The 12083-nt window shown below is 36.0% G+C and overlaps 1 protein-coding gene and 1 non-coding gene across 9 annotated transcripts in view; both read left to right on the top strand.

The window, feature by feature from the left end:
• The window catches only part of FOCAD (focadhesin), a 324194-nt gene that overhangs the window by 89111 nt on the left and 223000 nt on the right, over nucleotides 1-12083 (top strand). For all 8 annotated transcript variants that reach the window (XM_032139268.2, XM_032139267.2, XM_032139266.2 and 5 more), the window contains 2 exons: nucleotides 1600-1802; nucleotides 9238-9495. In XM_032139268.2, the coding sequence (XP_031995159.1) occupies nucleotides 1600-1802; nucleotides 9238-9495 (461 nt within the window). The remainder of the gene's footprint in view (nucleotides 1-1599; nucleotides 1803-9237; nucleotides 9496-12083) is intronic.
• On the top strand, nucleotides 6808-6936 carry LOC116459515 (small nucleolar RNA SNORA30/SNORA37 family). Its single transcript, XR_004245569.1, has one exon. It is a non-coding gene; the product is annotated as a small nucleolar RNA SNORA30/SNORA37 family (small nucleolar RNA).

The following is a 12083-nucleotide window of genomic DNA, read 5'->3' as shown; positions in this document are numbered from 1 at the left end:
TTTCTATTAAATTTACAGATTTGTGCAACCAGCGCCACTGTCTATCATCTGCCCAAAATTTCTTGTGATCATTTGTAGTTAATCCTCATTTTCACCCTCAGCCCCAGAGAAACACTAATCTGCTTTTTGTCTCTGTAGATTTGCCTTTTCTAGACATTTCATATGAATGGATTTTGTTTTCTGACAAAAAAATTCTAAAGCCTTGGAAAATCCACATTTCAAATTCTGAAACTATGTTCTTATATTGTGGTTCATGTGTAAGAGAAAGATAATACAGTATCAAACAGTCAAATACTTTTATTATTTGCTGGTTAGCAGACTTTTTCTTTCTCTCGTAAACCAATATCTCTGATTTGAAGTTACCTTAGAGTGAATAAACCGTATTGAACACTGCTAAGCCAATATATCATGTTGGAAAGTGGAAGAACTGTGGGGAAAGAGTATTCAAAGAAATGGGATAACCAAGAGAATATTGATTATTCTAAATTTAAAAGATTTCTATATACGTTAATTTTTACATTAATGTAATATTATACTATGTAGTTGTTAACTGTAGCCTTGATTACAAATAGCAATTTATAAAAATGTCTGGAATATTTAGATTTATAATTTAGGCTATTAAAATACTGCTATAATATTCATTTCCTGTTAAAGATAATGGATTTTCATAGTATCTCAGAAACAATTATGGATTAAGACCAATATTTAGGCAAGAAAAGTAAATCAGTAGTGTTAGAGTAACAGGTGTTTGTACTTAAGATCATGTTAAGGTTTGACCTCCAGATGATGTAAAATAAAATGCGGACAACTCATTGACATGATTCAAGGCTTGTAGAATTATTTTTGCTGTAGTGGGGAAATCAGTTGAATATTTTGATAATTTAACTTTGAAGCCCATGAATAACATCTTTTAGTAAATCAAGGTTAATTACATCACTTTGAAAAAAAATTGTGAAAAAAGTATATTTATGCCTTAACTCATTCAGTTAATAGTCTAGAGACTCTACATGTAAATCAGTTATTGTATAACTGTATGTATCTGGTGTGTAAGTTGTTTCCATGTTAAAGAACCATTCACTAATTTTTTTTGTTGTTGTTATTTTGGTTCTGGAGTTTGGGTCTTTCACAATCTGCTTCTTAGCAATTACAGCTGAAGGGCAGTCCTGCTTCACTTTGCTGTTTACTTAAGCATCTGCTAGTAGGATTCTTAGCTGCGTTTGTAAAGGAAGCATGTATGTTGGCCTTGTTATCCACTGATCCAGGAATTCTTGGTGTCTTAGCTCTGTTTGCTGAGGGCAATACTAGCATCTTAGAGGACATTAAGGACAAATGTTGAATTGTATTTTTTAAAAAATTCATATTGACCTAAAAGAGTATCATCAATTTTTCAGTTATATACGTTAACAGCTTATTTTATATAATAGCTTATTTATACTCCTTTTATTTCCTTTTAGGATGATATTTATCATCCTAGTTATGTGTCTGACCCAGTTGTAAAAGGGAAGAAAACTTTCTTGCATATCATTCTTAAGCAAAATTGCATTTTGTTTGACTGTGGTATTAATTTTTAAAAATGTGCATTATTGTTTTGATGAATAGCTTTGAAGCTCCTCTCTGTTACTGAGGATCAGAAAATCCCAAAGTCCTCTCTGCTGCTAGTGATGCCAATTCTGCAGATACTATCTTCTACTGCCTTGGAAGACTGTATATCTGTGGATGAAGAAGGTCCCTCTAGGCAGCAGTTGGCTTTAAACCTTTTGGAAATGATACAGCAGGAATGTTACAGAGATGACCACCAAAAGGTAATGAATCTATCCTTGTTTCTCTTAAATAAAGTGTCAATGTGGGATTTAGATCTTTACAGATAATCTTGCCTTGTGATGAAGCATCTGTTTGTTATCAGACTTTACCATTCAGTCAGGTAATGCTGTTGGAGATCTCAACATATTCTTCTGGACTATAAGAAGGGATAGTAGTCCTGTTGTGAAATAAGTTTGAAAATGCTATATGATCTTTTTTTCTCTGAAAATCCAGTGCACAATACTAGTTAAAGATCCTGAAGAGTTCTTCAGAAAAGGAACTAATTCTATTTAACCTAATGTTTCTCGAATATATTTGAACATGGAATCATTTTTTTAAATTATACTATTATTAAGTACAGCATATTGCTAGATCTGAGATAATCCAAGGTGGGAAATAGTCCTCAAAGGCCTGGAAGTTCTGATATCAGTAAGAACTAAAACTTCTTTATTTAATATGGCACCTCTTGCCATATTCCCTGGCATAATGGCTCTCGATGTCCCCTGTGTATGCCCCTATTCTGCTGCCTCCAACTGGAAGACAACAGGCCTGCCACATTCCTTTTCCAATCCTGCCTGGCTCATTCTGCCTTTTCAGTCTCACTTTTCCTGTTACAATAATGTAAAAATGTTGTCATGGTTTGGATATTGGTTGGGTTCTAGGCCTAGATTTGCCGGACTTTTTTTGTTTTGATATTTGAGTTTTGCCTTTATCAAAATGAAACATTATTTCCCAACTCCTCTTCTGGGGATGAAATGAGGATTGGATAAGATAAAGCTGGTGAAGTATCTTAAATCTCCATGAAGAGAGGCACTATGTAAATACAAACTAGAGTGATGGTTTTGGCTTCATCTGCAAAAGCAGAGATACCTCTTATGTTAAATGCTCCAGCAGCACAAATCCAGTCATTATTATTTCTTGTTTGAGCGTGTAGCAGAAACTGGCCCATAATTATAGGCAAATTGAATGTATACTACAGCTTCCTAAATCCTAATTGTTTAACTAAAACTTTAAAACTTGAAACAGGTAATTGATTTGAATTAAGAGAGAGAAGTTCTTGCATCAGCCCTAATAGGAGTACAAAACCCAATCAAAAAATTCTGGTAGCTTTTTTACTTTGCCTCTTGGTTTGCTCATGTAGAACAATGATTGGATCTTGAATGGGAGTGGGGGGCAGGGCAAGAGTTCTGCTCCTTTAAATCACAAGTGTTATTTACTGAGGATCACCCCAACTCTAATACATAAGTACTTGGTTTACTATTTGCTCAGATGTGTGTGAATCTTATTATCAACACTAATATCTGGGCTTTCTCTCTTTAGCAGCTGGTAAAGAGGAGGGGCAGAATTACTATTAGGGCTATAAATATCCTCCTTATGATACTGTGTTGCTGTAAGGAGGCTTTGAGTAGATATATGATCACTGTTTTAAAAAATGTAAGCCACATTTTACTGTTGGCTTTTTTTTTTCCTGCACCTATCTGGAACTTTACATTCCAATCACACCTATGAATTTAACATGCCCCAAACTCTTCAAGTCTCTTCCTGAATCTTTGCTTCTGCACAGAATGCTATTTTATGTCAGCTGCCTGAACTATTCATTCTTCAAGACTCAGCCAAATGTTCTTGGCCTCCCTGAGTCAAGATTATTTGACTATTGGATTTTTTTTTTTTTTTTTTTGAGACGGAGTCTCACTCTGCCACTTAGGCTGGAGTGCAGCGGTGTGATCTTGGCTAATAAATGTGATATTTAAAACTACCTATTGCATTCTCCCCAGGCAAAAATAAATAAATAAATAAATATTAAAAAATAAAAAAAATTGAACACTAATTGTAAATTCTAAAGGGGTCTTGAAACATTCTGCTTCCTCCTTGTTCCCCTCCACTCCCGCAAGAGAATGTCGGGGATAAAAGAGAGAATGCATCAGTATATGAGTCAGATTCCAGTCAGGAAAGAGAAAACACACTGGCAATTTGAACAAGGAAAACTTAATGCAATGAATTATTAGTAAGAGGTGTTTAGTTACAAAAACTTATTAAAAAAGCGTCTAAGGAATATTACAGTAGTAAATGTAGGGAGCAGCTACTACCTCTAAGCTAAGACCAAGGCAGAGTTCCCAAGGAAGGAACTAAAAGGTCTCCCCAGACAATGCTGAGAGTCAGACCTGGTAGGAGAGAATGTGGAGAAGGCCTACTGGATGATATAGTCTGCTGGGGTGCCATAGGCTAGAACTGGTCCACAGGAAACCACTTGGCGTGGTGTGAGCAGGCTGGAATTGGCTGAGCTGGTCCACTGGAAGCCACCTCTGGGATGTCCTGCATGTCCCTAGCAGCCATGGTAGGAGAAATCAAAGAAGCACACAGGAACCTGAAGAGAAGCCCCTTCTTCCTTTCCTTGCAGTATCTCTCCTATGCTCTCTATTGACAAGGTCTAATACTAGACCAGAGGGCAAAGGAGAAATGTTGAAAAGGCACAGCTGTAGGTTCACTTAGTCAGACAAAGAAGGGTGGGTGTGGAGCTGAGAGGTAACACATCGAGTAACTGGCTCAGGAAGTAAGAAAGAATCGGAAAAGTTTTTTTGGAGGGGAGTAAGGGTGGATGGGTGAGATGAAGTGGAAAAGCAGACTTAAAAGCTAAATTCTTGTGATTGTACAGGAGGGCAAAATTCATCTTTATGAAACTGTTTTAGTCAGCATAACAATTTAGAGACAGCTTGACTGAGCTGGGGTCTACTATGTGTTTATTCATTCTTATGTGTGTTTTTAAAAATTAAATATGGTACTTTTGGGTCTTTGGTAATAAAGCTGTGCCAAGTAGATTTTATTTGAAATTGCTTTGAAGTAGTATATAGTAAGCAGAATATTTGTTTCTTAAAATCATAAAATTTGCAAGGAATTGTTATTGTCCTACTTATGGCTAAAGTTAACATTTATTGAACATGTGCAATATGGCAGGAGTTATTATGTGGGCCAACTCATATTCTTACAATAACTATGAAACAGATATCTTTTCTTTCTTTTTTTTTTATCTATTTCCAGCTATGTGGCCTTGGACTAGTGACTGAATCTATGTGGTATCTGGGCTCTGGTAAAATGGGTAACAAAACACCCCCTTCATAGGGTGGTTTATTGAGCACTTCATATGTGCAGGCTTCATTTTAAGTACTTTGGTATATATTAACTGATTTGATTTTATCTCACACTCTTTGAAGTAGGTAAAATTATTAATCTCATTTTACCTAAGAGTTAACTGAGGCATAAAGAAGGTAAATAACTTACTGTCATGCAGTGGGAACCCAATTCTTTTTTAATAGCTTTATTGAAATATAATTCACATACACCCTTCACTCATTTAAAGTGTGCAATTCAGTGGCTTTTAGTATAGTCACAGCATTGTATATTCATTACCACAATCCACTTTAGAACATTTGTATTTTTATTACCCTAAAAAACCCCTGCACTCTTAGTCATCACTCCCTAATTCTCCCATTTTTTCCTCACCCCTCAGGCTAGGCAGTCTCTAATCTGCTTACAGTCTCTATATGGATTTGCCTATTCTGGACATTTCCTTCAAATATAATCATACAATATGTGGTCCTTTGTGACTGGCTTTTTTCACTTAGTATAATGTTTTCAAGGTTTGTCCATGTTGTAGCATGTGCCATGTAGCAGTGCCTCATTTTCTCTTAGAGCTGACTAATATTCCATCGTATGGATACCTTACATTTTACTTTCCTGTTCTTTTGTTGATGAACTTTTGGCTCTTTTCCGCTTTTTGGCTATAATGCTGCTATAACCATTCATGTATCAGTTTTTGTGTGGACAAGTGTTTTCATTTCTCTTGAGTAGATACTGAGGAGTAGAATTCCTAGATAAGGTGATAACTCTATGTTTTACAATTTGAGGGAATGGCCAGATTGTTTTCCAAAGGGGCTGCACTATTCTACATTCCCACCAGCAGTGTATGAGGGTTCCAATTTCTCCCCGTCCTCGCCAACTGTTGTTATTGTCTATCTTTTTGATTTAACCATCCTAGTAGGTGTGAAGTGGTATTTCATTGTGGTTTTGTTTTGCATTTCCTTGATGGTATTCTAAAATACTTATTTTACAAGCTAGGAAACTGAGATTAGAGCGGTTAACTTTTCTGGATTATGCGGGTAGTGAAGAGTAGAGTTGGAATTCAGATTTTGACTGTTTGATTCTAGGGCCTATGTCCTGTTACCTGCACTTTCATTTTGTTTTCTTTCTTTGTTTTTTTGGCACAATATTTTATCATCTTTGTGCTGAACTTGGGAATAAATAACAGTTCCATTTCAGATTTACAGGGAAGCAAACTGTGATAATAGTAAATTGAAATAAACATTTTTTAGACTTCTGGTTGAAACTTACAAAGGAATTAGTGAGTCTTAGATGTTGTGCTTCTATCATCATCTTCTGAGAGACATGGGACTGAGGATGGTGTGTGTTATCTCTTGGTTATAACCAACCACTCCCAAATCTCTCAGCTCTTGTCTAGAGTCTTCATAGTGGTATAGAGCTAGAAAGGCTCTCTTGAGGTTTTATGTAGTCCAGTCTTCTGCTGCTTGACTGGTGAGTGATTAATATCCTCTAGCAAAAATCTGTCTTACTTTTAAAGGTCTGTAAGTTTGAGTTCCTGTATCCACTCTACTTTTGTTAAACCTGTTTTAGTCACTATTGTAGATTAATGTCATTCTTTACAGTTAATGAAAATCAATATTGTTCACAATTTCTTTTTCAGACCTGTTTTGACAAAGAGGTACTATCAGATGTCTATCTTATTGTTACTACTTAATGTACCTGCACATTTTTATTAAATGCTTTTTAAAATAAAGATTCTCAATTATTTTATACCTGTAAAAGATGTCTTACAACCACCTGGTATTTATTTAAATGTATTTTTCTGTGGTTTATTTTTTATTGATATATAATTTACATAACATAAACCTTTTATTTTTAAACACCTACTTCCTCCTCTAAAAGCAAAGCTTACTAGCACTTTCACAGGTCCTCCCTCAGGCTATGGGGCCAGGATTTGGTAGCTGGTGCTGAGAGAAAACCCTTGATTGCATCCTTGCCCTGGGACTGTGCCAGTGGCAGCTGTCACTCAATGGGACAATTTCTCCTGCTGCTCTAACCTTAGGCAAACAAACAGACAAACAAACAAACAAACAAACAAACTTAAGAGCCTAAACCTGGACATAACAGTTCAAGTAACCTAGGATTTCCTATCTGTTTCATTGTTTACTCTTACATGTCTCTGTTATGTTGTTGCTTTTACTCAACTTGTGGTTCATGGTAATTTCCAAATTATATTCATTTAAATGAGTTTTATTTTTCTCTCCTGAAGATGACAGCAATACTATTTACCTGTATTTTGCAACTTCAGGCACTGTGCTAGGTGTTTTATAGATATTGTAACCTAAGCAGGAAAGTAGTCATTTCTTAAATTTTACAAACAAATAAAGTGAGGCTTAGAAAAATTGCATAATAGCTGATAGCTGGCATGGCTATCCTGAAGTCCTGGCCCTTTAAAATTTATGATGTTTGTCATTAGTCTAAAAAACTTGGCCATGGTTGTTAATGAATTCCTTCTTCTTGGGAAGAAAAATATTTTTAGAGAGCTAGAGCTATATAAACTTAGATATTATTTAATTTTTAAAATTTGTAACTTTCTTGAAATAGTAATATATTCAAAAGGTTCAGACAGTAGAAAATTGCATATAGTGAATGCAGCCTTCTTGCCTTTGATTCCAGCTGTCCAGTTTTCACTCCCCAAAACAGAAGATGATTTAGTGGTTACTAATTTCTTCTGTATTTGTCCACATACTTTTCTTTGCATATACAAGCAACTACAAATATCTTTTTCTGCTCACTCTCTTTAAAAGAAAAAAATTGGTAGCACTCCAGTCATACTATCTGTATCTTATATTTTCACTTGGGGGAATCTTTTTATATCAATACAGTGAGAGCTTCCTCATTTGTTTTTACTATGATATTTAATTGTCAAAGAAATTTTGTATCTACTCTTAGGTATATACTCAAGAAAACTGAACACTTATAACCTCACAAAAACTTTTACAGGAGTGTTCATAGCATCATTATTCATTATCGCCAAAATGTGGAAACAACCCAAATATCCATCAATTGATAATGGATAAACAAAATATGATTTATCCATACAATTGAATATTATTTGGCAATAAAAAGAAATGAATTATTGATACAAGTAACAACATGATGAACCTTGAAAACGTGCTAAGTGAAAGAAGCTGGTCACAAAGGACGACATATTATGTGTTTCCTATTATATGAAATGACCAGTATGGAACCAGAGTAGATTAGTGGTTGCCAAGGGCTGGAGGAGGGTTGGGGGAGTAAGGAGTGACTATCAGTGGATATGGGATTTTTGTTTGGGTTGATGAAAAATGTTCTAAAATTAGATAGTGATGATGGTTACACAGCTCTAGGAATGAATTACTAAAATCCAGTAAATTATAAACTTTAAAAGGGTACCTTTTATAGTATGCAAATTATGTCTCAATAAAGCTGTTATTTAAAAATTTTATAAAGCTTAACTTTTACTTTCTATCCTTTCAATTGTTATCCTAATTCCTATAAGTCAGCCTCTATTAACCAGACAGTTATAATCTAGAGATTTCCAGTCTATCACAAAGCACTGTACGTGATTTGAATTACTTTATTAGCAAGCAATGTCTAATGATTCTTTAACGTCTGTGACTTCTCCTGAGCTGTTTATTTACAGAGCTCACCTTGGCTACCCTCTGGCCCTGACTGCACTACTTTATTTCTGCGAGGAGCCATTTCTCAGATTAATTTAGCATAATATAATCTCTGGATATTGTTTCAGCTTAGAGCTGTCAGGCCATTTCCTATTGCAGAAGTTACAATTATTAATGAATTCCCAGGCTCCAGCTGAACCAACTTTGTTCCTATCAACATACTGTCTGTTACAGAAATGAATTGTCCTCAGTCCAAGTCTGCCATCTGCCCCAGACTGCTTCTGCCTAGGACCTGGAGCTGGGCAAATACAATATATATGTTTTTTTATCTTTCTTCTCATTGTTGAATACTTTTTAAGTGATAATAGCTTTTTTCAAATGCAATTGCCTCTGGATTTTGTATACTGATCCATATATTCTGCCTTAATGGGGAATGAATGGTAAATACGAGGAAAAGTTGTGATAAAACTCTTCTAGAGTTCCATCTAACAACTCTTTTCTCTCTGTGTAATCCTATTACCTCAAATAAGTGCAGAGAGGATTTTGGCAGTAATTCAATTTGTATTCATTTTGTTGGAAGGAGTGATATCTTACAATGAAATATAAGAATGCTGGAAATATATTTCTGACAAATATATTTATCTCACTTACTTATGCCTCTCTTGTCTTTATTTTTCAGCTCTCCTACAAGCTTGTGTGCCCTGTAACCAGTATGTATGGTTCAGTATTTACAGCCTGGAGGATTCTTGAAGTAATGACAGACTCGTCTGCTGCAAGTGACTGGTTGGCTTCAGTAGAGTCATTGCTTCCTATTACTACTGTGATCCCTGTGCCTGCCTTTCTTCTGCTGGCTCACCTCCTTGTTGAAGACAAAGGACAGAATCTTCACCAAATACTGAAGGTCACTACAGAATTAGCCCAAGCAGATTCCTCCCAGGTAAAGCAAGAGAATAATGGAACAATAATGAGAGGAAAGCTTAATCATTGGAATTGTAGATTATTCCTGCTTTGTGGATTATTTGCATCAGAGTTTTAAATTATGGGTTGATGTTTTTTTTTTGTTTTTTTTTTGCTATCTTTATCCTTCCATTTTTTTTCTTCTTTTTCCTTACTCTGAGTTGATGTATACTTAATGATGCAAATATTTTTTAAATGAAAGCACACTTCGCAAGGAAATCTGCACATGGTGCTATTCTGGTTCTTCCAATTTTTTGGTGGATTTGCTGTTTTGTAATGCTTTTGTTAACTCTTGAAACCTATTCCAAGATACATATCCATTAGTTCTAATGTTGATCATTTAAAGTGGACACAGATTAATCAATTCAGGATAAGGAAGCCTATACAATAGATATTAATATCTTTTTAACTTCTTGCAGTTTGATACTATCTTTATTGAATCATTTAATAAGCTAAAAAATATTGACTCTTTGCTATATATGGTACAGATCTGCATGCTAGGATATGAGGGTAAACAATTTTTCTTCCTAACTGCACAGAACTTAGGATCTAATGAGAAAGCAGTTAGGCATTAGTAAGACTTCTTTCCCCAGCCTACACTAACCACATATTTAGCATAGTAACCTGTGACTTTTTTTTTCTCCAATTGATAGAATCTCTAGAATGCATTTCCTATAAAGGAAAGGTTTTCTAACCAAGCAGTTTTGACATTTTTGTTATCCTCTGTTTATTAGTATCTGTGCTTGTGTTTCTTTTCAAGAATGATGAAGAAAGGCCGGGCGCGGTGGCTCACGCTTGTAATCCCAGCACTTTGGGAGGCCGAGGCGGGCGGATCACGAGGTCAGGAGATCGAGACCACGGTGAAACCCCGTCTCTACTAAAAAAATACAAAAAAATTAGCCGGGCGTGGTGGCGGGCGCCTGTAGTCCCAGCTACTCGGAGAATGAACCGGAGGCGGACTTCATGAGAGAGCCAACTGCACTCACCAACCGAACCTTCCAAAAAAAAAAGAATGATGAAGAAACCTTCCATCTCCCAATGGAAAAGTGATGTGTTCCTAAAGGAAAAAATTTGATGGTAGAAAAGGGGCAAATGTGTTTATTTGAGATATGACGTTAACTGAGTGCAGTGACTTACGCCTGTAATCCCAGCACTTTGGAAGGCTGAGGTGGGCAGATCACTTGAGGTCAAGAGTTCGAGACCAGCCTGGCCAACATGGTGAAACCTTGTTTCTACTAAAATACAAAAATTAGTCGGGTGCAGTGACGTGCACCTGTAATCCCAGCTGCTCAGGAGGCTGAGGCAGGAGAATTGCTTGAACCCAGAATTGCTTGAACCCAGGAGGTGGAGGTTGCAGTGAGCCGAGATTGCGCCACTGCACTTCAGCCTGGGACTCTGTCTCAAAAGAAAAAAACAAAAACAAAAACAAAAAAAAACAGATATGAAGTTAATGTAGTTGGAATTCCTTTTTAACCTCAAATTGTCATACTCATTCCTTTTTGTCGTGTAAACAACTACTGATATCTCACAAAAAGTTTTCACTCTGACTAGACCTCATCTGCTCTGATTCTGCAAGTGGATCTGTAATGTACTCTAAATACTTTTGTTTCATGGTGTATGCATAATGTGAATCAGTTTAACTTGCTTTCTGCTTTATTTCTCCTTGTATTTTTCTGTAGTGATCCTGCTTCTAACCAATGTTTTCTTTCAGTATTGACACTTGGTAGGATAATCTCTAGAATAGTTAATGCAGATAATGCCTGGAGATTATCTAAAGAAGGATTCCCTTGAAGTTATACAGTGGGTTACCTTGATCTGTCTACACCACCGATATGAAACGTATATTGCATCTATACATATATATACGCGCGCGTGCACACACACACACACACACACACACACACACACACACACAGGAAATTTGATCCAGCATGATGCTTTAGGTTGTAAGCAACAGAAACCCATCTTAAACTGCCACAAACAGTTTTTTCCCCTTTATTTTTAATTCCCAATTAATAATTGTACATTCTTATGGGATACAGAGTGATATTTTGATATAGGTGTAAAATGTGCAATGATCAAATCAGGGTAATTAATAGTATATCCATCACCTCAAACATTTATCATTTTTGTGTCTGCATGTTGGGAACATTCAAAATCCTTTCTTCTAGTTTTTATTACCTCTAGTATTTAGGACATTCATGGTCTGGACAGTATTTTCAAGGTACAGTTTCTTTCCTCTGTGAATTAGCTGGAAGCCCAAAGTCTTATAATCTTATATTCAAAATTCAAAAGGAAGAGAGAAGTAAAGAATGCTCAGATTGGCCTTGCTTAGGTCATGTCTTTACATTGGACCAAACATCATAATGGGATAATGGGGCACTTTACTTGGCCATCCTGGGTAGAATAGAAGTAGGTGAAGTATCAGGTCCTAAAATCGTTTCTGCCACCAGGTTCATGTGGAATGGGGTGAGATGGTCCCCCAAAGGAAGGATAGATAGTGTACTGGTCATAGAAGTGGGAATGTGCTAAATAGGCAAAAAATGTAAAGCAGAACTTCTCAGTTTG

This window comes from Hylobates moloch, unplaced genomic scaffold (assembly GCF_009828535.3).
Source record: "Hylobates moloch isolate HMO894 unplaced genomic scaffold, HMol_V3 SCAFFOLD_19, whole genome shotgun sequence".
NCBI lineage: Eukaryota > Metazoa > Chordata > Mammalia > Primates > Hylobatidae > Hylobates > Hylobates moloch.
This window is presented reverse-complemented; position numbering and strand designations above follow the sequence as displayed.